The sequence below is a fragment of the Leptopilina boulardi genome, unplaced genomic scaffold (assembly GCF_019393585.1).
Source record: "Leptopilina boulardi isolate dan_hultmark-lab unplaced genomic scaffold, ZJU_Lbou_2.1 LbouV2_202, whole genome shotgun sequence".
In the NCBI taxonomy this organism is placed as follows: domain Eukaryota; kingdom Metazoa; phylum Arthropoda; class Insecta; order Hymenoptera; family Figitidae; genus Leptopilina; species Leptopilina boulardi.
The window spans coordinates 1,914,254-1,942,157 of NW_026137755.1; the positions used below are offsets into that span (position 1 = coordinate 1,914,254).

General features: G+C 27.8%; 2 protein-coding genes across 3 annotated transcripts in view; one reads left to right on the plus strand and one right to left on the minus strand.

Moving 5' to 3' along the window:
• LOC127278369 (alkaline phosphatase-like) overlaps positions 1-27,904 on the plus strand; it is a 74,778-nt gene that overhangs the window by 14,024 nt on the left and 32,850 nt on the right. Inside the window, exon 2 of the mRNA XM_051300073.1 lies at positions 815-1,062. Within this exon, the coding sequence (XP_051156030.1) occupies positions 815-1,062 (248 nt within the window). The remainder of the gene's footprint in view (positions 1-814; positions 1,063-27,904) is intronic.
• Positions 20,368-23,055, minus strand: LOC127278373 (odorant receptor 46a-like). 2 transcript variants are annotated; one of them, XM_051300080.1, is made up of 9 exons: positions 22,831-23,055; positions 22,482-22,601; positions 22,179-22,299; positions 21,821-22,025; positions 21,599-21,712; positions 21,430-21,520; positions 20,983-21,119; positions 20,723-20,855; positions 20,368-20,614 (listed from the first exon to the last, which is right to left on the minus strand). In XM_051300080.1, the coding sequence occupies exons 1-9, from the start codon at positions 22,975-22,977 to the stop codon at positions 20,564-20,566; spliced, it is 1,119 nt and encodes a 372-aa protein (XP_051156037.1). In that variant the 5' UTR covers positions 22,978-23,055; the 3' UTR covers positions 20,368-20,563. The 2 variants fall into 2 exon arrangements, with proteins under 2 accessions (XP_051156037.1, XP_051156035.1); XM_051300078.1 differs by having other exon boundaries at positions 21,821-22,085.

Sequence of the window (27,904 nt, forward strand, 5' to 3'; positions counted from 1 at the left end):
AATATGAGAGGCACGTCTCGCAACAAAGTGGTTCGCAAGTTCGAAGTAGCCGCATTCCAAATCTTCAAGTTCCGTAATTCCTTCCGAAACGGAACCTCGAGCAACACACAAATGGAGAGATGCCTTTTGCATCTGTCAGACAAATATACGAACGAAACAATTTACAATTCTGTTTGACAATTGTGTATATATGTATATATAAATGAATAAATAAATAAAAAATAAGACAGCAAACACAAAGGAAAATCGAAAATGTCACCTTTTTTACCCCGCCCACAATCTTGATAGCATTTTTGATATAAGAAAAATCTTGGCCCTGTTTTAGTATTCTTAAACATTTCCTACATTCGATTTCGCATATTTACTCAAGAACGGACAAAGAATGATCTAGAGAATGAAATGAGATTTTGAAAATGTACTTCTTGAACTTTCATTTCCTTGAATGAAAACTTTTGTATTCTGATACATTTACAGAGGAAATACACTTGTTTTTTTTTCTTCCTCTTTTACAAGTGAAAAATATAAATTATTTCTACATATGTAAAATATTTATTTAATAAATAAAATTTAGACATTTATTTGGCCCCTCTCTTTTAATTGTCATCTAATTGTCACTGGATCTCTCGAATCTCAGTGAATAGCTTCTCGATTATAAATTTCTAGTTGTAATTTACATTGGCATTTTATATTTTAATTTTCTAAATTTTCAGCTAACAAGGTTGTGAAATTTGGGACATTTTATTTTTCTGTGTTTGCTTTAAAAAATATGGCTAACAAGATATTCTGTATTTCTATTTTTTGTTCGTCTGTTTAGAGAGGAAGATCTGGTACGAGAGTGCAACGCGTGGAATCGAATCTCGACTTCGTGCTGCTGCAAGTGCAAGTGGTACCGGGTCAACACCGCCCGGTGGTGTGGCACGTGGTGTTGTGCTTTTTGTAGGTGATGGTATGGGCATGAGTACTCTCACAGCATCACGTATACTTTCGGGTCAACGTCATGGAGGCACCGGCGAGGAAGCTCAACTTGTCTGGGACACTTTTCCAGCAGTTGCCCTAGCAAGGGTGAGTTTTTTTCTCTCTTTAATCCTATTTTTTTCCTCCCTTATCTGTTCATCGGCATTGTCCGACTACATTTTTATTTCTTAAGGAACAGATTGCAAAACAAGGGTATAATAAGATGAACAATGTTTGACCAAATGGAGAAAATCAGATAACAATATTGTATACCAGTGATTCTAGATTTTGTTTGATTTTTATTATTGCGAGACCATTTTTTTATTTGATATAAAAGTTTATGTTAATATTACATAATTCAAAGTTTTCGGAATTTTAATTTTTCGAATTAATCCCTCTGGAGTAACACAAAAGGTATCCCAAGAGAGTTGATAATTTTTACCTACATTTTTCTGGTAAAATATACTTTTGATCGGATTGAGATGAAAATTTTTGTGAATAATTTTTAGAATGTTTGAATAATTAATTATGATATCAAAGTGGCATCAATCATGCAACTTGGAAAATCGAGCTTCAAATCCCAATCGATTTTAGACCATTTTAATGTAACTATATATACAGAACTATGAAAGAGAATTAGAGAATTGTTTGAAGTTTAATAAACCTTTGTTCATTTGCTTCAGTAATTCTCTTTAATTACATTTGCATCAATAAATAGACTTTCATTTTGAAAAACAAAGAAAATTATGTTCAGAGAATTGAATTTGTTTGTATCCATGTTCTAATTAAAGAACAACAAATAATTTTCTGGTTTTATTTTATCTTTTATAATATATAATAATTGATTTACATGAACTTTAAAATATTCTAATTCCTTCTTTGTACAAAAAGAAATTTTTTTTGCAAAAATATTTTCTACATATAAAGAAGTTACTGTTATCACCTTAGCCGAAATTGAATTCTTAATTTTGGTAACAGACTTAATAAAAATTTCTCTATAGAGGATATTTCGTGGAAAACATCTGCGGTACCTTTATTGATTTTTGTTTTAATTAGGTTACAAGTGTATATTTTTAAATGAGTCATTTTTAATACCAATTTTTTAAATAATTTAAAAAAAGTAACAGACGTGACACCAGTATTCAGAGACTGTAATTATGAGTGTTGTTTATATCCAAAAGTATTTTGATGCATATATACATGCTTCTGCTTTGCAATTATGTTCATCCAACTTTAATTAATATTCACTAAACGGAAGTATATCTCAATTTCAAAGAAAATACTGTTAAAGTTTTGCGTATTTTCCATAATAATGATAGTATTAATAGAGAAGTTGTTGGCTCATCTCCAACTTTAGAAGTTAAACATTAAATCGAACACTCAGAGTTTAATTTATTATTTAGTGTATAAACTTTGAGAAAGAATAAAGCTTTATGCATTTGATTCTTAATTTCCTTCATTCATCATTGTTCTTTATTTTTTGTAAATTATTTCTATTTTTTCTCATGTTACTCGATTGCGGAAAATTTTGATTGCAATTATAAAATTAAGAGTAAATTATAAACTTTTTGAAAGGGTAATAAATCTTGTTGATTATATTTGAAATTTAGATTTGTGCTTTATATATATATATATAACTAAATATAGATGTGTAATACGATTTCTAATTATTTCATATATCAATTCAATTGAAATTATTGATTCGATTTGTTATTATACAAAGCGCATTGAAACTCATTGTCTTGTGACTAGGAAACATATTATGTGTACAATATCAATCTGAACCAAAAGCATGTTTGATGAAATGAGATCTACCACAAATATATATACAAGTGAATGTGAATATGAGGAATTTGTAAAATGATACAGCAATAAAAAATAGATGTAGTAGTTTATTAATAAAACAGAAAGTATTATACTTAAAATATTTCTCTTTGAGAATGTATTTTCATTGTATAATAATAAGGATATAAAGAATTTAGAAAAAATGTTCATAGCATGGTTCACTTGAAAGCGCATCTCGAGGTTTTTCTTATTAAATATCGGCCGCGGTTCTTTCATGTCTCCCTCTGGCCGCTTCTAAAATTCGCATACATTATATAACAAAGTAAGATAGATTATACAGGGACGAATCTCAGATTGCTGGCAGACGGCAGTCATAAAATTGAATGGTTCAACTGCTTTACATTCATGAATTCGTCACCTTGCCTTGGCGTGAGTCTCTTTGCGAAGTTGAAAATCCTGGCGTTTCTTGGCGCATTAAAAAGATTATGGCTAAAATAATATGAGGATAATAAAATATTCTGCTGATCGTAAAAAAGTGAGATTGCTAAATCAATGGATTAAGAACATGTAAATCATCACGTCGCATCTTTTCGAGAGATGAAAATATAGAACTCTCATTAATTTGATAATGGAATAACTTACAGAATATCAAAAATCTTTAGATTCTTTTAAGAGATTATGATTTTAAAAATTTTATTTCAATGCTACAAAATTATACGAATCTAATTTTAATATAAATCGTTAAATATTTAAATGAACATCTACTTTTTGTATGTATGTGAACGAGCGTATATTAGTTTAAAAGTGTAAAATGAAACTAAACCACAAGACTTTGACCGTTAGTTATAGAAATTTCCATTAACATTGTTCCGTTAATTCCCAGCGAAACTATGGAATATGAAACTTTCATGTATCACCTTCTATCAGAAGATAAAGACAGACTTTGGTATGAGAAACCTCAGTTGACTCCTGCAGCTTCTGCTCTTGATGAGAAGCTTTAGTCAAAGGCCTATTAGCCATTATAGTCGAGGTCGTCTACTGTTTCGAAAGTATCCCATGAGAATCATTTTCTCTACTCTTATCTTTACTCTCTGACCGTTATCCATTTCCTTTGGGAACTCATAATACGCAGTTTCATTTCTAAGTGAAAGTTATTCTGCATTAAACTTTTGCTAATCTTTAACTGAAGAAATTGAGCTTCAATCTTTTGCTCTATATGGAACTAAGTTTTTACTATTTATATTTTTGTTGTACTATAGAAAATTTCTTTATAGCAAAAACTTGAAATCAGAATAAACAATAGATTAGAATTCTATCTTTAGGTCCAGGTTTATAGCGATATTCGAATAATATGATGTTCAAAAAGGTTTCACCTTTCTGTTAGACTATTCAGTGAAAAACAATTTTTTCTGAACTATTTTTTAGAACTTAATTTGTAAGGAACAGAAACCAAACATTGTTTCCATAATAAATGGAGTCCGAGCATCTATCTTTTGTCATTAATCATTACAAGTGAAATATCATCAGTTCTTTAAAATTTCAGTGCAATAAAACTACAATGCTTTGAAACATATTGTTTTCACTGTAATAAGCTTTTAATTCTCTGAATGTGTGCTCCCATCTATGCAGAAGAGATTTAAAGCAAAAACACCCTTTTAGCTTAAAGTAGAAACAGTTGGAAACAGGAAAGACAAACGAATGGCAAATAGCAAACTACCAATCGTTGTTTTTTTTTGTAGAAAATGTTCAGTACCACCAGTTTTTCATCATTTGTCATTCGTTTGCCTTTCCTTTTACAGGAGCAGTAGCAGTTGTTGTTGTTGTATGTAGTATCGTTCGCAAAGCACTTTGTGAAAGATACGGGACAACTTTTTATTACAAGTGTGATTTTTTTTCTTTAACAAGCAAAATGTATACATTTTTTTAACAAAGTAGGTTAACGGTGCGCGGTGGTTTTAACGTTTATTTACGTCAACAATAAGTGAGGTACCTTGAATATATATTTAAACGTATTTTTCTTTCAACGTTACTGAATTTTTTTTAATGAAAATTATTTAGAATAATTGTTTTTTTAAAGATCAAATGCACAGTTTGAATGCTCGCTTTTAAAGAACTAACGCTTAATGTCACTTGATCTCATTTATCAAGTGTTTGCTTTAATTAAAATCAACTGCACAGGAAAATAAAATATCATATATCTCAAACCTTTTCTATTGAATACTGAATAGATAGCATTAAAAAAAAGATTTAAGTTTTTTTAAAAAAAGATTATTATTATTTGTAAATAATTAAAAAAAATAAAAGATTTTTTATTATTATTAACACAAAGCCTTTGATTTTTCCTTTAGAATTAAATTTTATAGCTTTTATACAGCTAAAGCTTTTTGTAAAACAAAGTAGTTTGAGTTCGAAATTCGCGTTTCTAGTTAAACTAATAATCCAATTAACCGTTAAAGGTGCGGGATAAGTAACTGTGTCAATACGCAAATCAGCAGGTCTCCAGTGAATACAACTAAGCGAAGAAGGTCTGGCAATATTCCAGAATAATGTTTGGTAGCCACTTTAGTCTCGGAATATAGAGGCTCATCACATGCGCCTCGTAAAATCAATATATAAAGTGGAGGATAGAAATAACGATTCACAATAGGATTCAATTATTGTCATACATAGAAAATAATTTGCAAATGTTAAGAATTATTTTAATACAAAACAAAAATTTTTATTTTTTTAACAGCATTATCTAGATGTTAAATTTTAAAAAACCGTGGGCTAAAAAATATAAAAATAAAAAAAAAATTATATAATAGATACTGTTACGTAAATGATAAATTCAAGTTAGATAACTACAGTCAGAAACAAGAAAAATTTTATCACAAACAGTGTCATTCTTTTGTAAAAAATATTTATGTAATATATTTTTATCATGAATAAAGAAAAGAAAGAATTTTGAAGAGATAATGAATTCAGAAATATGAACATTTAATTTAATTGAAGCAGTGAAACACTATTAACCATGACTCCATTAGATGAATAAAACAAACATTAGAAGGTTAAACGTACCATATTTGGAATCCCAAGTGCTTTTGAACAAGACCTGCATCAAAAATAGTCTATAATAAGGGTTGAATAAGTACTTCTTTGCTGTATCTTTTATTCCATTCCAGAATTTTCCAACTGAAATTGTACATACAAAGGACTTTATTATACTTATTATTTTCTATTTTTTCTGTTTTTCAATAAAATACCTTTTTTGATTTATTAATCAAGAATGTTAATAATAAAATTAACGCTTCATGTCGCAAATTGTAGTAATGGAAAAAAAATGTTTGGCATTTCATACTTGTTATAATTTTCAAGGAGTTTATCATTAAGAATGTTAATTAAAATATTAACGTTTTAAGCTGCAAATTGTAGTAATTGAACAAAAATTGTAAAAACCTTTAATTTTTTTATTTTGAGAATGTTTAAAATTCAAAAAGCAAATTTCATATAAAAGTAGATTTCATATATATAAATTTTGATTTAATTTAATTTTGTCCTTTTTGGAATTTACTGAAATAATGAAATTATTTTATTATTTATTAGTAAATTTTAATAGCATTATATAGAAAGATTTCCAAGAATAAATGAACGAAGCATAAAATGCAAAGTTAAATAAATGCATTTGAATTATATTTATGGATTAAAGCATCGATTCGTGGTTTTCTGCTTCTCTCACGGATCAACGAAGTTCTATCGTAACAAAATTCTAAGTAAATGTGCACTTGTTTCTAAACGAGCTTTCTGATAACTTATTATTGAAGAAAGTGGGCTTCTCGATAAGCAGAGTGAATGCATATTTTACGATAAGAAGCTCAAGGAACAGGAAAATTCATATTCTTGACAAACCCAGTGAAACAAGTTTACGTGAGTTTATGTGATAATAATTTTGAAAAAAATCCCTTCACTTTATCGTGACTACAGTTTACACGTTATATCATTATTTCTTAACTTGACTTGACATATCGAAAATTACATTAAAACGGAAACATAAATATAAAATGAAAAGATAAGCTATATATAACAACATGAAATTTTGTTCGCACGGTTTTTATCCAAATTGGAAAAGAAAACTATTATAAAATAATGAGTTTAATTATATTTTATAAACTTTAATAATCACATTACAAATTTTAATATCATTAATTTTATTTTATTTCAATTTAGTTAGTTTACTTTTGAAATTAGAATAAGTAATTAACAAAAATGTAATATTTAAAAAGTTTTTGTTTATGATTTGTAGAAAAATAAAATTTCAAATTAAATATGTTTTGTCAAAGTCTCGTAAATAATTAAGCGTACATTTACAACTGTATTTATGAAGTGTGCTTGACATCAGTGAATAATTACGTATATATACATATTTCGGTAGGAATGTTATCAAAGTCGGCCTTCATACAAAGCTATCAGTAGGATTGAATTACTAAATGGTTGAGTCCTCTGTTGAGAGTTCTTGTGTCGATTGGCAATCATTATTATGAAAAACTTTCCATTTGCTCGTTCAACTAAAATTGCTTTTTTACAAAATTCCACTTTAAAATATTCAAGCAATTTATTTATATTTTTTTCGACATAAACTTATATATATATATATCTACTTAAAAAAGTTAAAAATATAATTCAATGTTCATGAAAGCTCTCTAGTATATTACTTTAAAAGTGACAATTTGTTTCCGGTCAATTTTTAGATGTAAAACTCCCTGTCTTTTCAATGTAATGATACGTTTCATTTTATTTTATATAAAAAGGATTTTTTGAAAAACGTCAAGAGTTAAATTGCAAGCTTGTAAAAATGTCATTCATATCCTTTTCGATCATGTTTAAAGACTCTAAAAATCTGTCGTATACACAAATTAATAATTAAATAATTAAAAATTTACACCTACTATTTGAATTTTAAAAACTGTCAATAGATTAAATGTATTGAATTTTATGATTGATAGACCTAATTTTAAGTGAATTCTTTGCTAAATATAAATAATGGAAATTTAATATACTTATCTCAATCTTTCACCTGACAGAAGAATGTACTTTTCATTTATATATACATATATTTTATACCAAAATTCATTTTTTTATATTTTTAAATTTTATTTTAATCCATAAAATAATATAAATTTTTCCTAGAGTGAATAATTTTAAAATTATATATATGATCTATTGTTACAGACTACTACTTGTTATTTTATTTTTGAATATGTAGAAATTCGTTATGGTTTTTGTTAAAATTTTATATCATTAAAAAATAACTTTAAAGTTATTTAATGTATATTCGTGATAAAATATTAAACAATATTATTATAAAAAGTTTTTTAAACTCTGTCTCTCTCTCTTTAATATAGAATATAGGATTTACTTAGTATCCTTTTTTCAACATCGAGAAATAATCTTATTGATTCTAGAACTGCTAAGAATAAAGCAAGAGAAATATTTTTCTTTAAGTGATAAACATTATTCCTTTGGCATATGACACGAGTTATGGATTGAATGAAAATTATCTCTAACATGTTTTATAAAAATGAAAGCAAAGAAAATTTGATAATTTTTTTTTATTTTTAATTAATTTATAAAATTAAAAAATTTAATTACATACTATTTATAAAACTTGAAAATTTTTATTTAAATAAAAAAGTTTTCTCTTGTATTTACAGAATTTTAACTTGCTTTAATAATCCTTTCTAATTTTCAGCGCAAAAAGTGCATTCCACTTAACTCGGATTTAATATCAATACTTGAATAAATGCTGCCCGACAGAATTCAGACCAACGTAAGCTCATTTGCTTTTATCGAATTTGATTGGGAAACTAGAAGTATTTTTTTATATTACATCCAAGTCCATTTTCGCAAATTAAAAAAAAGTTCTATTTATTCAAAATAGAACTTTAATTTTTAGTCTTTATTTTTTTCTATTATCTCATTGACGACTTTTTCACGCGAGTTACAAAATAAGAGGATATATTTAGTATAATTAAACAATTCATTCTTAATTGCCCTAAAAAGACTTTATAGTATCTTTTCCACGTGCGGTAGCATAATTACTTTATTTATTTTACTAACGGTAGTAAAAATTTTATTTCTATATAAATGTGAACTGTACAAATTTACTGACCATTTCTTTTAAATTGCTTTCGTAACTCATCATCAGACTTCTGCAAATTACACTTTACAAGCTCACAATAACTACGTTTATATGCCGAAGTCGTTCAGAAGAAGAAAAGTTCATTTTTAGAGCCAACGTACTTTCCCTCGTCTTCATCCCCTTTCGTCACGTCGGCTATTAACAATCATATGTTCACGTCTTCTGTTCTCTTTTCATTGTATTTTTTTCTGTACTTAACTTGACAGGGACATTTCCTTAAAAAAAAGCAAAAATTGTTTAAACTTTTGTAACATCGTCTTTACAAAAAATAATAAATTGTTTGGCATTTCATACTTGTTATAATTTTTAAGCGTTCATCATTAGAATTGTCAATAATAATTTTAACGTTGTAAGTCGCGAATTGTAGTAATGAAACAAAAATTGTTTGGCATTACATACTTGTTATCAAAAAATAATTAATATTTGTCTTTTCATTTTTTGTCTCCACGTTAGAATATTTTCACAATTCATTTTAAGCGAGATATCATTATTCGCGAATATGTTGCCTTGTACAATTCTCCCTAGTTTTCTTCTCGGTTACCACCTCACGCGACAGATCCTCTCGAGTCATATATGCTGAGAGCAGACGACGACGACTCAAGTCTCTCCTACAGGGTTGTCTAACAGAAACAGAACAACCCTCATGACTCCCGTTTGCACTCAAATTAGAATATGAAGGGTGTTCTTGCGCTCGTTGTCACAGGTACACACTGGGTAAACAAAAGGCGTAGATAACTCCAACAAACTCAGTCTGGATAGTATTACTTTTCATCATAAGTATTTAAAAATTTTTATGATTATATAATAATGACAAATTTCAATTATTTAATTCAATTAATCAATTCTCGCAGAATGTCAGTTAGAATAAATTTACTAAAGAGTTGTGTGGTAAATATAAGTAAAAACAATCTGTTACTTATATTTCCAATGCATACGCCAGTAGATTTCAAAAAATAGAAAAGCTTGTCCAGATACAATGCAAACGATGAAATCCACACTGCTGTAGAAAAAAATTTAATTTTTCAAAGAAAATCAAATTTTCAAACAAATAACTTGAATTCAAATAAATATAAAACAAATATCCAGATAAAACAATTTCGCAATGTAAATACTATTTCGTATTTTTTAAAATTTGATTTTGATTCAGTATACAATGTATACTTCTTTTATGCCGTACCAAACATATAGAGGAAGGGTGAACAACAGTGGATCAGTGGTTTACAGTGAATCATTTCTTTTTTTTGAAAATTATTTTTAAAAACTGTATTAAACTCTAAATATAAATGAAGTTAACTTATACCAACTATAATAAGTTTTATAGCATTTTTGTAATTCATTTTTCAGAAAACTGAAATGATTCATTGTTGTCCATTCTTCCCTATATTTTTTTAAATAAATTGATTTTTACAATAAAAACATGTCTACTAAGTTAAAAATATATGATCTTATACAATTCTTTTTTCACATAACAAAAAAAATTGTAATTATAATAATAAATGGAGTGTTAAGTAAAAAAAAATTAGGTCACTTTCAATTTTTAAATTGACTTAATTTTTCCTTCCTGCCTTATATTTAAAACACTGGCTTCGATGGTCATCTATTTCCCATACAATTGTGCGAAATAAAATTGAAAAAAAACATTTCGCCGGCGGAGATTTATTCGCCGTTGGAGCTCGACGTTTTTTAAAGAATTCAGCTTGTACAGCTAATGCGAACGGAGTTTGTGATAAAATAAAGGAAAGTAGAAAATACGAAATAGAGAAACGACAAAAATACCACCCGGATGGAATTATAGTGTGGTATGCTAGGAAAAGAGAGAGGAAGACGCATATACAGAGAAAAGAGGCATATATATATATACTTTGTAAAAGAAAATACCAAATATGAAGCAAACGTTTTGACAATTGTATAAGTGTTGACCCACTAAATGTCGACTTTACTTTTGTTCTACAAAAAGCTTTTTAGTTTTTTTTAAAAAACCTTTTCCTATAGCTTTTAATTTTATGTCCTCAATCATGATTCTTTTGTTTCACAAGAAGTACATATTTTCATCAGAATGTTTGTCGACAAGTTTTGTTATCTTTTTTTTATATAACAAGCTAAGATTTATTTCTGTTATAAAAAAATAAGACATTCTACAAAGATAAGTGATTTTAAAATTGCGATTTCTTTAGAAATCCTTATTTCAATCTTATAATAGAAATTTTTGTTTGTAGAATAGAAATTTAAGAAAAATAAAAGAATTGAACTTTTTTATTTGTTGAAAATATGGATAGATTTTTTTTTCACCAAAAAAGAGTGAAAAAGATAAAAAAAAATGATTGATTACCTTTGAGGAAACGCGCACGTAAATGGTTACAAACGATTTTGGTCGGACAAATTGTCAAGATAAGTGAAGCTTGTCGATATTCATCACTTTCTCTATTGGCTGACCACAATCGATATTATCTACTCGTGTCACTTTATTAGTACCACATATATATAGAAGTACGTGAAATTAAATAATTGAATTAATTTGATTTTTGATATTAAATTTTTTTTTTAATTAAAATAGTTTAAGTAAAAAAACATTTTATCAAAGTGTCAAAAATGTTTTATTTTAAGAAATTAATTACGAATAAAGTAGTAAAAAATTTTATGACAATATTTATAATTTGAATAAAAATTATTGATCTCGTTTGCATCTATTTAGGAAAAATTTTTACAAAACTTATATAAATTTATGAAATTCTTTTTCATATATAGTAGATAAATTGATAGTTGTACATCCGGTTGACATGCTTTTAAATCTTTCAAACTAGGTACCAAGTGGAGTTCATATTTGGCAATAGAATGCAAATATCTAACCATAAATGCATTGAAAATAAACAAGTGTTGATTTATAACACAGTTATGCGAATTCAATTCCAAAAAATTCGAGATTTAATAAATTTATTGCGGATGTACGTACACCGAGTGCAATTCGATGCAGATCCGCGTGAAACTTTTGCTTTGATTTACTCGAAACGACAAGAGTGCGGATTCACTCCCTATTGCGTAACACCATTCAAATATTGGTAAATCACACCGGATAAGCGTTTGCATCGTATTTGCATTCGTGATTTGATGTGTTATATGATGTGGTTTTCTACATCGTTCACATGGTAAACCAAAACATGTTTCGCAAAATTTTCCAAAGCATTCCATACGCATGTAATACTTGGAAAAATAATTAGATAATTATATAACAGGTACATCTTAAAGTTATTTTAAAAGAAACTATTTTCGATATTCAGAAATATAAGTATACTTTTAAAATACCGTAAAATTTGATATTGATTTCTTATGGAAAAATGTGACAAACAAATTATTATTTTTCAAAGATGAATTTCAATATTTCCATGACGAAATTGATTTGAAACTTGGGCTTTTAAGAGGAGATGGGGGGGGGGGTGCATAGGATTCAGGAGCTTTCGATTTGATTGCTGCTCGATTTTATCGTTTCTTTTTGTGTGAAGTAAACGAGTCGCGTCAGCATTGATACTATAGACGGAATTTGCTTTCTTTCATGAAAATGCCGATTTTGCGGCATGTAGAATTGGTACTCGATGGCGACGCGGCGATTGACGAAAGTCAACACAGTGAGTAGGTCACGAATTTCAGCACTTTGTTCAAAATTTTTTACAAATACTCTGAATAAACCAAAATCCAGCATCCGGATTTCGTCAGAAATAGTAACTTGAAAATAACAAAAAAAAAACCACAAATCAATAAAAATATCAATACAAAAACAATTATTTTCGCTCTCTTAATTTGAATCAGTGAAATTTCACTGGTGAAATAGCTAGAAGTCGGTTACTGAATCATTTAGTGAAATTTTCACTAAAAATCAGTCATATATCACTGATTTCCAGTGAAAATTTTACTAAATGAATCAGTCAATCTGTTTTACCCATTACCGATAATACAGATTGACTGATTCATTTAGTGAAATTTTCACTGGAAATCAGTGATATATGACTGATTTTCAGTGAAAATTTCACTAAATGATTTAGTAACCGACTTCTAGCTATTTCACCAGTGAAATTTCACTGATTCAAATTAAGAGAGCGTATATATTCTTTCTTTGCTTTTTTTAACTTAATTCGAATTTTATCTAAACAAAAACTCTTTTATACAATGATACCAAAAGGAAATTGTATTATTTAAAATTAACTGAATAGTGAGAAAAAAAATAAATTTGTAATTAAAATTAAACTGAAATTGCTTTTTCTAACACTTGCGAGTGCTTTAAATTTTACCTCATTGAATAGAAACTTTAAATGAAATAATTAAGATGGCTAGAAATAATTACAAAGTCCTGACATTTCAATCTTTAGTTAAGCTGACATTAAAGCTCCATCCTTGAAAGTTGTCTGGATTTAATCAAAATGTAAGCTAAGCTTATCACTAAACCTTGAGGATTTATCATTATTTAAATGTGCAAATCTTCAGGATGGACGCGTGTTATCACAAAAAAGTTGACATTAATAAAAGAATTTTGCATAACTGTAAATTTCACTTCAGTAAAATTTTCATTGCAATTATATCTGCGTTATCGTTAATCTGTAAAATAGATTTAACTGCTTCAATCAGTAGAGAATTCAACTAATTTTCAGTGAAGTATAACTGAATTATTCCGCAATTATGTTTCATCTAATTTAATTTATTAAATAATTTTTTAACGCACACACAAGATAATAACGGAAGGAAAATTTAAAGTATACCCATTGAGTGAAATTGCAAGACGCAATCGCATTGGCTTACAACATTCTTCATCTTTCATTTCCCGTATATAAACCATTTCTCGCGACTTGCACGCGGTACATCTCGGTGATTCTGGTTTTTCCTTTGCCTCATTCTTTTCATATCCCTCTTGCCCTTTGGCCACCCTTCTCTCTTCCTTTTTTTTATCCCCTCGCCTTTTGAAATGGTGCTCAGATAATTTATCGGTTTACGGTTGCACTCCTTTTTCGAGTTGTCGCAACATATACCGTGTGGGCAATTCAATAAATCCTAGGGACATCCGCTTTAACGAACTCGGGGAGTTTTCAGAACGTATAGAATTCAATTGACGCTTCAAAAAAAGCTATACTATCTCAGTTATATATATATATATATATATATATATATATATACAAAATAATTATATTTGTATACTAGATTATGTTTTTAAAAATTCTTTTTATATTTGTTTTTTCATATTATCAAATAGTGTTCCACTCATGATTCGACTAGGTTGCTTTATAAAATTTTCATAACAAAAATATTATTCTTACAAGTGTACGTGAAATATTAAATTTCTCAGAAATGCAAAACAGAAAAATGTGGAAATGACTTCGTGGCACGAAAGAAGAATTTAAATATATCACAATTCACCAACTAGATTCTCTTATTTTTAATTTACGATTCTTTACCATTTCTATTCTCTCAGACTTCTGATATAATTTTTATTTGAAAAGAATGAATCAATAGTAGGAAATTACAAAAAAAACATTTCAAAATTGAAAAATCGTAATTTATTTTACCCATTGCGATCTTAGTGAAGTTGCAGGAGTTACATCATTTTTGTGTGTGACTATGGTGAACATAACTATGCCTTTAGCTTTCCTTATAATACTGAAGTACGTGAATTCCACTAGGGTCTGCTTTGTCCACGTTTTATTGATCATTCGACGTGAGTGTAAAACTCATGTCTATTTTTTCTCTCTTTTTAGAGAAAATAGAGCACGTCATACTATGCTTCAGAAAATTTTAAGAAGTAAAAAAAGTCTGCGGGAATTCTATCTAAAAAGAATTTAAAACAATAAAAAATTCTATCGAAGAAAAGAACCAAATATTATTTCTAATTATAATCAAAATAATATTTTAATAAAACTACGTTTATAAATTGAACAAGAATAAAATTTTGTAATTCCAAAATTATCAACAGGATTATTATGGACTACTTGGAAGTGAGGTTTAATCCAATTAGATTCGCCAATTCATCCAGCAGACCCTTTGACCTCTTACCCTAGCATAATTCGACAGCACCAATAGAACACTTAATGTCAACAGGATAACTCGTACTACATCAGCATGTAGGCATTCATATAGTAATGTAAAAGCATCGTACAGTGAATATTGTTGACGATTAATTTAATTTGATGGTATTATGAAATTTAATTGACAACTAATAATTCTAATTTATTAAATAAAAAAAAATTGTATGGTAAAAGTAAATCTCTTTTTTTTATTAATCTCATTCTTTTCTTCAAACTGAGTTAAAACGAAAAAAATCTAGGGAAGATTTGAATAGTGGCTTCAATATTTTGACGTAACAATAATTTTGAATTCTGTCTGAATATATTTTTCCAATTTTTTTTTTAACTAGTATTTGTATTCTCTATCTACTCTCTAGAAAATTTTCTTTGAAACATTATGAGCATAATCAAACATGTAGTCTAAGTTCTCTCTTTTCTCTCTTCTATATACTTTTCATCTTCTGAGAGTACTTGTCAACACGTGACTTTGCATAAGAGATATATAAAACTATGAAATTCTTTCGTACTTTGTCGTTTGAAACTTTCTCAAACCAGAGTTCAACTAATTAAACTTTTCCTTATATAATTAGTGGTTGCCTTATCATTTAAGTTTAGAATATCTTCCTTATATATTATTCTTTCACTTTTCTTCATTTCTGTAAGAGTATATCTAAAAAAAAGGGTTTCAATTATGCAATACCCTTTTTTTCTTTTAGAAATCAAAATCTCTTTAAAAATATATCCTATACTGTATGGGTTAAATTTTATTCAATAAATTTGGGATTTCAATTGAATTGTGGTATATATACAATGTGAGCATATGGATTTGCAAGAAAAAAAGAGATGAAAAAAAAATAATCAATTTTTGTTCTATTTTACGTAAAAAGAGAATAGCGTCAATTTTTCATATATACATATATACCTGTATGAAAAACAATTTCGGTTTTCCTATGAGAGTTGTGCATTTGTCAGTGGTGAAAAAAAAATTCCACAGAGTATCAACTGGATATATATAGTTCGTCGGTCGTATGTAAAAGTTCTGATTCGCCGTGCGTCATGACAGAAAGCAGTCAGCATTCGAATGATCTTCCATCGAGGCTGTAATGAAAGCATTCATCAATCCACCTGTGAATAATAGGGGATTTCTATTTATGACTATACAGAACGTACCTGGAAAATGACTTCGGGAAAATAGTCATTTATAAATTTTCACTCGTTGAAAATGTATATTTCAATTTCTCCATTGAACTATGAATTTATAAATATATGACATTTTCCTTTTAACAAAATTTTTAATAATAAAAGTTGATTTTTGGGAAATTTTTTTACCCAATAATTTCCAACGAATTTAAATTGCTAATAATTTGAAATTTTTGTTATCATATTATATAATAATTGGTGTACGTATTTTTAAATTTCACTTAATACTAATGTTGTTCCTTTTTTTAATGATGCACTGATGCATGAAGCATACACATTATAAAATAAATAATTTTGTAAAATGAAATGAAATTTTCCTGTACGATGATTCACAGATGGTTCGTAAGGTATTTATATGCAGTAGTGAAATGACATTTCATATTAAAAGCACGCATAAAGCATGAAATGTCTGTAATATGAACGACGTACTAAAATGACATCAATGAACTGATGCATCCAAATATGGAAAATGTATAAAGGTTAAAAAGCAAACACGAATATTCATTTTCAGTTATTCAATCATATTTATGTGAATATATATATACATATATAAAAATAGAGAGAGAAAGAGAGCGCACTAGTTTTCGTCTGTGGTTAAAATAAAACAAAAAAGAGCAAATATTCTGGCTGTAGGACAATATATACAACGGATTTGTAACAAAAAAAAAGAAGATACAGCACATTTGCAAACACAGTTTATTTTATCCTTTTTTTTATGTTGACATAATGTTAGTATACAAAACATTAAAAATGTAGTGCTTCCAAAAAAAATTGAAGCAAAAAAAAATTGTTTCAAAATATCTTTTTATTTAATTTCTCACCAGATAACTTAATTTTGCATTTTATAAAAAATAATTTGAAATTAAAATAAGGGTAATTTTTATTTGTTTTTTAAGTTATTAAAGTAAACGAAAAAGTTTTTTGTTTGGGTTAAAAAATAATCCTATTATGCGCATATAAGAAGATACAAACTTGATGCATATTTCGGTGGGAATAAGAAGCTTCATGCGGAATTCCGAAAGCACACGATGGCGTCCTATCTGAGTTTATCCATGGTTCAACAGTTCCCAAAACTCGGTAAGCTCATTTCAACTCGCGTTAGAGAATCATAACAATGTCATCTTGGGGAAGCATTGGAACGGCACAGTTTACTCGTGGCCATCATCTAACCAGTAAAGGAGAGTTTACTCTCTAGATTTCAACTTTTCGGATACATCGTATTAAATGGGGGAGAGGTGGACTATATCACTTTCGAACTATAAGGAAATATTATATTGCTACAAGATGATTAAATTAGCGAGACTATCTTAAAAGATATTGATCATTGAATTCGTATAACATTGATGTTAAAAGAAGTCAAGAGGTTGATTTTCGAAAATTCAATTTACGTTTTCAAAGGAAAATGAACTTTTTTAAGTTTCATATTTCTATATATTTAGTGAAAATAGAAAATTCGTTCGTTTTATCAAAGATAGAAAGCAAATAAAAAATTGCTATTTGATATAAAAATTCTGCTTTTTAGATTAATAAATAATATTAGATGTTGCAATCTGTATATGAGAAAAAGGACTTAATTTTATAAAGTTCTTTGATGATATATGTACTTTTTTTCTAGAATTTTCTAATTAGAAATAACTTTGTTTTGCGGTTGGATTGTATTGGCTTAACTTCTTTAAATAATTATATCTCGCAGACCGAGAAAGTTAGCGGACTCGTTCGTGCTTTTCGTCTACTATTTCTGGCTAATAGCACGCACGTATTACCATGTTTCAATTAAACTTTAACTGCCGACATTTACAAGGACTGCCAGTGATGCATTTTCCACAGTTCGTGTCACTTTAAATGGAAAATCCGTGAATGAGGATACCCTTGTCTCTGTCATTACCATATTTTCAAATTACCCTATTTTAAAATAGTTGAAATTTTCGTTTAGGCGACAGGTTTTCACAATCACTTTCACATAAGGAAAGTGAAAGTGGTGCAAAAGTATGTGAAAGGGATTACGAAAGTGAATGTGAAATTACAGACTAATACCCCAATATTGAATGTTATGGATTTTTGTATTCAACACGACTGAGAAATGGAATCCTAAATTATATTATTGAACTCGCAATGATGCACATAATACATTTTGTGGGTGTGTTTTACTTCACACTCTTCATCATCCATGTCTCGTTATCTATTCCTCTTCCATCCCCGATTACCCGTCGCTCCCACGATCCCATTAGGCGCCTAATGGTTATTATTCACGATTAAAGCTGCGATTTATGATGCTTTTGCCAAATCGATAAATTATTAACTATACCTGCCCATTAGTACTTTCATCGATTTTTTTTTCAAACGCAACTTTTAAATATATACCTTTTTAATCAATTAAAATTAACAGCTCTAATTCTATTTTTTTACCGTTTCAAAATATATTAATATATATGTCCAGTCTTAATTAAAACTGTTTGTGCTTGAAAAAGAAAAGAATCGTACGATTTTAAAAGAGAACCATTCTCCGTTTTACTAGTGGATTTACTAACGCTATCAATCTACCAGAACAAGTAGCTTTTTCTCTCTATGCAGAGAGGGGTATAATATACGGTGACAATATATTTTTCTAAGTTCCCAACGGCTCAATAAAGTAAATAATAATTATTCATTGATTTTATATTTATTTGCCTACATATACAATGTTATCCAATACCAACAAATTTTTCCAAAATCTAGCTTCCATATTATCAAATAATTAATATATTTTTCCAATATCAAAATATATTCAATACCAATTTTATGCTTAAAATCCAAATATCTTTATTGCCAATGTTGGCCAACACAGTAAAAAAAATAATTGGGAGTAAGCGAAAAGAATAGGTGGTAATTTAAGCTGAATTCGGTTTGGCGAAAGGCTGCGAATTGGAACGTTACGGTGAATTATTTTTTTCTTACCATGAATTCTTTTCTGTTGAACATTTGAATTGATATTTGTTTATTAGAGTTAGCATTATAAATAAATAGAATAAATGTTTCGAAGTGCAAAAAAGCCAATTTGGAATAAGAAATATATAATTTTTTGAAAAGAAATAAAAGCGAAGTTTTAACTCACATGTTAAAATTGTCGGTAAATCTGTCACATTTCTCTTTTATTTCTTTTTAAAAAATTATATATTTCTTAGTCCAAATCGGCTTTTTTACACTTCGAAACATTTAACTATACTCTATCGGACTGGGCCTATTTTAGGACCTCGCGTAAGGCAGACATTGCGGTAGGCCTGAGTGGCGTTATCGGGCATAGCCATTGGTAAGTAAAGTATGGTTTCACCACTTCCACTCACGGGAATTAAACGGTCATCACCTATGTCACGTATACAATAATAGAAAACAAATTTCCCTCGACCTCAAGTAAGTCAATTACAGCGGGGGGCCTGTGTGGCGTTCTCAGACTTAATGACAATATTATTTTATAACGCTTATTGAGTTTTTCATCAAAATTATAAAATTTTTAAATATAAACATTTTTTAATTTATTTTGACATATTTCTCAGAATTTCACGATTACGAGCATATATGGTTCCAAATATAAATGTTAATATTCTAAAGTTTTATAATTTTAGTACAATAAACCTATACGATGTGTTTTAAACCAATTTAACCCAAAGGTGCTGGCACCAAAGATTTTCTTCTTGATTTTGATTCTTTAGTATAACCACATGGTTATAGCTCGGGCGCGGCTGGTAAGATGGGGGACACCACTTCCCCTTACAGGATAGTAATTAAACGATCATCGACCATCTTATATAAACAATAACAGAAAATAAACCCTCAACCGAAGGCTGTTTTTGACGAAACAAATTGCAAGTAGAAACCCTCGAGAACCCTCATTATCAAAGCAAAGATATATATGTATATATAATCTAATAATAACGAGAAATTTTAAGTGCTAAGAAAATGTGAACAAATTACCAAAATTGCTGGAGGGTTTACGCGTAGCCTAACGACTCGCTAAGAGTGACTCCCCGTGCGTATCGTTAGGCGGGTTTGCGTGCTCTCTGTATCCGTACCTTAACCGACTCGCTGAGAGTGACTCCCGGTATCGGATAGGTGCCCGTAGAGAGAGACTCCCCGTACGTTTTACGTTAGTGAGAGTGTGAAAGAGGGTTGGGGCCTGAAAATAGAAATTGATTAGTACGCCTACGGTAGTAGGGTGAAAGAAAACTAGAAAAGTTCAGTTAAAAGAACCTTTTATTGAAAGTGCGCAAGAGACCTACACGCCGTTAGGCGGCAAATCTTTGCTGGCTGGTGCTCTAACACTCAGACCTTATATACCCTCAGCAAATCATCTCGACTGCGAGTGAAATAATAACTACATATTTACTACAGAACAGTTAGGCAGATTAATTTTTGTATATTTTAATAAACATTAATTACGAGAATTTAAAACATTTAAATAAGAAAAAATGGTTTTCATAATCTGAAATAAAAATTTTTTAAATTTATTAAAAATACCTACAACAACAATTTTTTTCTAGGAGATGGAATGTTTATAAAATAACTATACTATAAAACAATTATAACTTACTGTAGAAAATAATTCTAATCCCAAAACTGCAGTTTTTCCAACATATAAATTGCATTCTGTTTCACTTTTTAATATCATAAAATAAATTGACATTTTTACTTTTTCTTGCGCCTCATACCATTCAAAATTATATCTATAATATAATATAAAAACACTATATAATAAAATAGTAAATAAACCCTATTACCATTCACCTAATCTTTAAATTTAAATTAGTAAGAAATATTATTACAATAAGGTCAGGATCACGAATTACTTACATGTAATTGCATAAATTTGCACTCTGTGTTTGTACCATTTGCCCAGTCAAACAATTAAGAAATACATGTATACTTTGCCCCACGGCAATAACCAATCCCTTTATTAAATACGTGAGGTCGTGCTGTTTTAGGACCATCTATAACAATAATGTCATGTCATAAAATTACGTTCTTAGAATATCGTATTACCTAAAAATACACTTTCACTATCACTTTCACTGTACTCTCTAAATTTGAATCAGCGGAATCTCGCTGATTCTCAGCTATAAGTATACCACTGATTCCAATCAGCTTATATGCACTGATGAATTAGTGGAATTTCACTGATTTTTCAGCGTATATCCGCTGATTGGTACCAGTGGTATACTTATCGCTGATTCAAATTTAGAGAGTAGATATTACCAAACAAAAATGTTTAAAAATTATAAATAAAAAACAGATATTTACCATGGATCCATGAAAACTCATAATAATCACAGTTACTCCAATAAATATTAATAAACACATTGCATAGCACGAGTTAATATCATCTAAAAATCTGTTTTATGAAAAAAAGTATTAAATAATTTTTCAAATTAGGATTATTGTAACTAATTATTATAAATTATATACAAACAGAAGTATTCTACTGTGTAGTATTGCACAACCACGAACATTTTTATACATTTGATCATAGTCATGATCTATACGCTCGCCTTCAGCATTGACATTAATAGTTTTTAATCTATATCTGAAGAAAAATTATTAAAATTTCAAATAGATATTTTTTTATCACTAAATAATTATTTTATTAATAGCGGGTCATTTATATATAAATAAGTACAATATATGAAATTACCGTAAAATACAAAACATTGCGCAGGCATGTCGAGCAAACGTTAAGAGAATAGCATCGGCTAGTACAATAAGATGAATAATATACAAACCAGCTGTCGCAAGATGCATACTTACTGGCATATAATATTCATATTTATCAAAAAAAATATAATCAAGTTCAGCTGAAAAGTATTTCTGACGTGATTCATTTAGGGGTATGATAAAATCTAGATAATAAGGAATTTGTCCAATTAGACAATAAAAAATACACGTCGATGATGTATAAACTTAAAATAAAATATTAATATAATTACCATTAAAAAAAATTAATTCATAAATTTAATTTATCAAAATACATTTTTTAAAAAGTCTATATTTACCTAAATATACCATAACAAAGAATTGTGTCTTTTTTGCAAATTTCAGTAAAATTTCATATTCGTATTTATTAATTTGAAATGTTTCATAATCTTTGAACATGCTAGTGAAAAGTGATCGCAACTAAAAAGAAATTAACACACATGTAAATTGTATTTTAATCTTAATATTAAGATTTAAGAAGTATCTTAAAATACGATACTACTTTTTGCAGTGTTATTCATCAATATAATTGTAATAATTTTAGCAATCTGCTAAAAAAAATTTTAACGTAAAACAAACAAAAAAAATCATTTCTATCTTACCGTTGATGTTTTAGAAAGTTGAAAATAATAGGAAATCCATCCTAATGGTATGATAGCTGCCATAGACACGCATTCACAAAAATAATCCATATTATGTCGAGCCTTATAGAGATTGATACCCTTAAAATATTATCATTTTAATTAAAATAATAATTTTTTTATTTATAGACTAGATGTTATATTAACTGTAAAATTGTTTTAAATATTTTTGCTAGTACAAAATTAATATAATCTAATTTTACAATTGGAAACTAATTTTTATTTAATAATCAAATTAAATATTGTACCTATTTAGAAAGAAAATTTGATATTTTTTTTAAATATATTTTTAAAACTAAAATAAACTTACAATTGGTACAGTTAATGACATTATAACAAAAAAATAAAATGTTCGCATCATTATTAATTTTTTTTTATTTATAAATGGCCAATAACCATTTACTTTAAGAAGATTCATTAAAAACCGGAGATTATTTTCTAATTCAGTATCAATCATATTTAAACAGAAGAAAAAAGAAATTTAATTCTGAAACAGTATAAATTTTTTGAAAATATTTTTAATAATGTCGCTAAAAGTAACTGATTATATTCATTGGAACATTTATTTAATATTTAAAATGTTTTTTAATCGATGTTCACTATTAAAGATTTATAACATTTCTACTTATCAACTCTGATAAAATAGTTTTTATTTTTAAAAAAACTTTGAACAACCTCATTTTACTTCAAATAAAAAATGCAAATTACTGAAAAATCGACTCATTCAATAATATAACATTTACTTTTGAATATATGGAAAAAAAAGTTGTCAATCTCGTCTGAAACTTATAATTACTTAAACGATATTTAAAAAGAAAAATAAGAATGAGATTGAAGAAAAAATTGATAGTTTGAATATAACAGGAAAAAAAACTGATTTTACTTAAATTTATTCTTATAGGCTACATAGATAAGTAAAAATCAATAGAATAAGTTTCATGTTTATGAGAAAAAGGTGGAGACAACTATCCGTTGCTGATTATAGGGATGGTAAGTTTGAAAAGTAACTCCCCAAACACGATCGAAATTGCATGACTTCAAAAATTGTAATTTATGTAATACGAGGTAATTCACTTTTATATGGGAGAAAAAATAGACTTGTAATTTATTTTTGAGCAGCTTTCGATTAACAGAATTCAGTTTTGCCGCTGAGGTGCGATTGTATGTAATTTTACATTGACTTCTACTTCCACTTACAGTTACACTTTCACTTTGACTGAAATTAACTGAAAATAAAAAGTGAAAATCGAAGTGAATATTAAAATGAAAATAAAACATCAGATCATCAAATTACCTTTTATCACCTACTTTCTTAAATTAAAAATTATTTCAATTATAGTTTAAAAAAATTTAAAACATATAAATTTAGCATGATTTATCTATCTAATTTGAAAATCTTGACATTGAGATCAGTTTAAACTCTCACTGCAAAGTCATGACGTTTTAAGATTCTGCTGAAATCCCTGCAATCCTTAATTGTAACATTTCGGGGAGACATCCTCTCAAACTTTATATGATTAAAGATTAAGGCTACTTCACACCACTTGTGATTTATGTCGTACGTTTCAAAATTCAAATCCACATGACATGAACTCTAATTGAGTGTTCTCTCTGTAGAAAATAATAATTTTTATCAAATTATATTAAATTATTTATTTTTAAATACTTAAAATAAAATTTTATCATTATAAAAAAACGTAAAATATTAATTAATTTAAAAAGAAAAAGTTGTAAAATCAATTTTATTTTGAGTTTTAAGCACCTTTTGTTTTTACTTTTACGGCAGTAATAATAATAATAATAAGATTAGGCGCTTAAAATGCTTCCAATACAATTGGAAACCAGTTAAGATAAGGCACAATACGCTGATAAACCGAATATGAATGTAACCATATGTTGGCACAAAACAGTATTAGATATTAATCTCAATGGCAATTTCGAAAGTTCATTTATGCATATATAACAGTGAAATGGTCTTCACAATCTTATCCCTGATGTTAAAAATTATTCCGCACTTATAATAACATTTATACCAATAATTTTATATAAACAAAATCGCTTTTAAATTTTCTATTTAATTTTCAGGAATGTAAAATTTTTTTTTCAAATATTTGTTATATTTTTGTTTATAAAATTTGTGAAATTGAAAGCGTTATAATATGTTATAGAAATTCGTTGAGAAAATTCTCAGAAAAGAAAAATTCTCACATCAAGATGACGACAGTTTTTTTTTTCAAGAACAACCGCACAGAAATTCCCAAGGGAAAGGTGAACACAGGAAGAAAGAACGATATAAAAAGTGACTGCCTCTCTTGTTCCTTATTCCTTTCACTATATAGTTCTTTCTTTCTTTATCTTTACTAAATTTGCTTTCAACATTTTTCTCCACCGCAGAGAATTTTCATTTCAAAGCACTGTTTTCCGCTTGTGAACAAATGCATATTCTTTAAAAGCGTTTAAATGTCATTCTGACGATTCTAGAATATATCTTTTTTTGATCCACAACGAACATATCGACAGATTGTCATTGTACAATGATGACAATTTTGTATGACGAAAATTCAAACAAGGAGATATGAAACATGAAGACAATATGAAAGAAATAATATTTGAAAGAGAATTTGATAAAAAAACACACACACCGAAAGAAAGTCAAAAAAGTTAAAGCTGAAATATCAATTTGAAATGAAAGGATTTTAAAATTTTTGATTTTATTTTTGTCAAAAATTTTAATCCTTTTTCTTTAGTAACAATTTTTTTTTTAATTTTCGTATAATTAAAAATTTTTCTATCAAATTATTATTAATTTTGAAGAAAGGAAAAAAAATTTGAAATTTTAAAGTGAAAACCAACACTGAAAAATAATAATAATTTTTTTACATTGTAAATTGAGATTTCAATAGTATAGACAAGTAACTATTTTGCATGGTAGCTCCCTAAAAAGTTTTCCTTCCTAATGTTAAAAGTTTACATTTTATAAGCAAAGTGAAGTGTTCAAAGAAAGCATGACTTTCTAGAAAGCATAAGTAAAATATTCGAAAGTTGAGTTTAAATAAATTTTAATTTGCCATCTCAGCCACATTCTCTTAAGAGCTTGGTAACTTTCATGATTTCATTTTCAAAACTTTCAAGATTCAGTATCAAAAGATAAAGGTAAAATAGATATTCATTATAGTGTACTTGAAAATCCATTTTTGATATATTATAAAGTTTTTCTCTTTCTTTTTTTTATATTTTACTCTTAATGAAAAAAATATATATGAAAGTAAACAATGTAAGCAATTAGTAAACTTAAATTGAGGAAAATTTTCTTAATATATTATTTTTTTTAAATTTTACAAAGTAAAAAAATATATTTCACAAAAAACAAAACCTTGATGAAGCATTGAGAGTGAAAAAAAGATGTTGATATAAATTTTAGAAACATGCGGTAAAAATTTGTAACAATTCACGTATCTAAAAATATGAATTGTAATATTTATATTATACAATGTATATAAGGTCGTGAATTTTTTCCCTCGAACAAATTGGTTCATTAATCTTTTTTGCCACAATTTTAGTTTTTATATCCAGACAAAGTCGGCGTGGCTTCACCAATAAACTATACGTGTCGCTACCTTTATTTCTCATTCATTCACCGTTATCGATTTATTTACGACTTTAGCCAATGTCCGGTTGCTCAGCACTTCATCAAATTCTGGCTCTATATATATAGGTTTGCGCATTCGCAGAAATTCGCTATATGGACAAGTGTTAATTCACCGTCGACGAGTTTTGACACTTTACAGAGTGAGAAAGAGAGAAAAGAGAAATGTGATTGTTCATTTTGTATCTGTTTTATATTTATGTTAAAAAAAAACAGAAATGTCATAATTAATAACAATAAAAATTTGTTGTCTCAGAAAAAATCAAAATAAATAAAAACACTTATCAAAATGAGTAATTTTATCTATTTTGAAGAATAGAGATTATATTTTATTCGCAATTCTTTCTGAAGTAAATGGAGAATTTTACTTAAACGCTTCGTATGTCGCGTTACACAATTTTCCTAATTTCACACCTTTTAAACATTGTAAATGAGAATTTAAAAAATGTATATTCTTGGATTTAGAAATGTTGCCAGAAAGACTTACAGTGGGGAAAAATGTGTCTCATTTAAGAGGAGAGACTAGCGAATTTTTTTTTTTTTTTTTGTCGAAAAAGATAAGAATTTTCAAGCGCGCTAACAACTGTAAACTCTTGACAATTTTTTGTTGAGGATATAGTATACAAAATTGCCATATATATTTAAACAAGTTTTCTCTTTAAAAAAAATGTCTCTTCTCTTTTGTAAAAAAAAATTTAGTAACTATAGTTGTAATATAAATTAAAATTTATTATTATTTTTACTAATTCCATCCTATTAAATCCAATTCCCAATGCAACTTGTATGAGGTGGGACAGAGTTTAAGAAGTTTGATCGACTCGTAAATCTCTTTTCCTGCCGTTTACTGACATGAATTTAAATTATCCAGACTCCTTCAATTCCTTCATATACGCATATAGTACAAAACGAATAAAACTTTTACGAGGGAATAAAATGCTTCGAAAATTAGGTGGAAAATTGTGACGTTTAGAAGGTAATATGACCTATTAGATTCCATATCTTTTTTTTATATTCATATGCTTACTGATAATAACTTTAGCTCCTGGTAAAACGATTTTTCTTTTTTAGAGTATGACAAAAAATTTTATTGCTACTAGAAAGAAGGTAATTTATTTTTTTTTAAATTTTTAGACAATACTAGAAAAGAATTTTAAAATATAATCTTTTTAATAATATTTAACTATAACTGAATTTACTAATTTAGTTATGTTAATAATAAAGAAAAAAACTTTTTTTTTATATTTAGTTTAAAATATATACAAAACTATTTGAAACGTATTATTCGAGAAAAACACGTTCTTACTTTGGCTTTCTAAATAACCATCCATCTATGTCATAGTGTCGAACTTTATCCTCCAAGAAAACGTCCTTCGAATTCAACATGTCTGGAGAATGGAATTCGTGTTTCCATTTCTATGACTTTTTTTCTGCAAAACTTACTCTATAGTAGACACTTTGTGAAAAAAGTAAAAATTCTTCACACTTTTACTACAATCAACACCACACTAGATGTAATCTTATCGTGAATCAAACGCTATATAAAAGGGCATCTTTAACAATGAGAAAAATAATCACTTTATAATTTTACAATAAAAATTTCTTTACTTCAAATAAAATAATTCTTCTTGTCAATTTATTCAATTCTCGTTTTTGTTAATTAATTAATTAATATTAGTAAAGTTCATGCATATTCGGATCTGTTCGCACAGGTTCGAACATACACGAACCATAAGCATAT

Coding starts and splice junctions, on each gene's coding strand:
- LOC127278373 (XM_051300078.1), bottom strand. CDS start 22,977: ATGATTGATACTGAATTAGAAAATAATCTCCGGTTTTTAATGAATCTT. Junction 22,602..22,830: donor TGTCATTAACTGTACCAATT/GTAAGTTTATTT, acceptor TAATATTTTAAG/GGTATCAATCTCTATAAGGC. Junction 20,615..20,722: donor GATTAGAATTATTTTCTACA/GTAAGTTATAAT, acceptor TTTTTATTTCAG/ATTATGAAAACCATTTTTTC.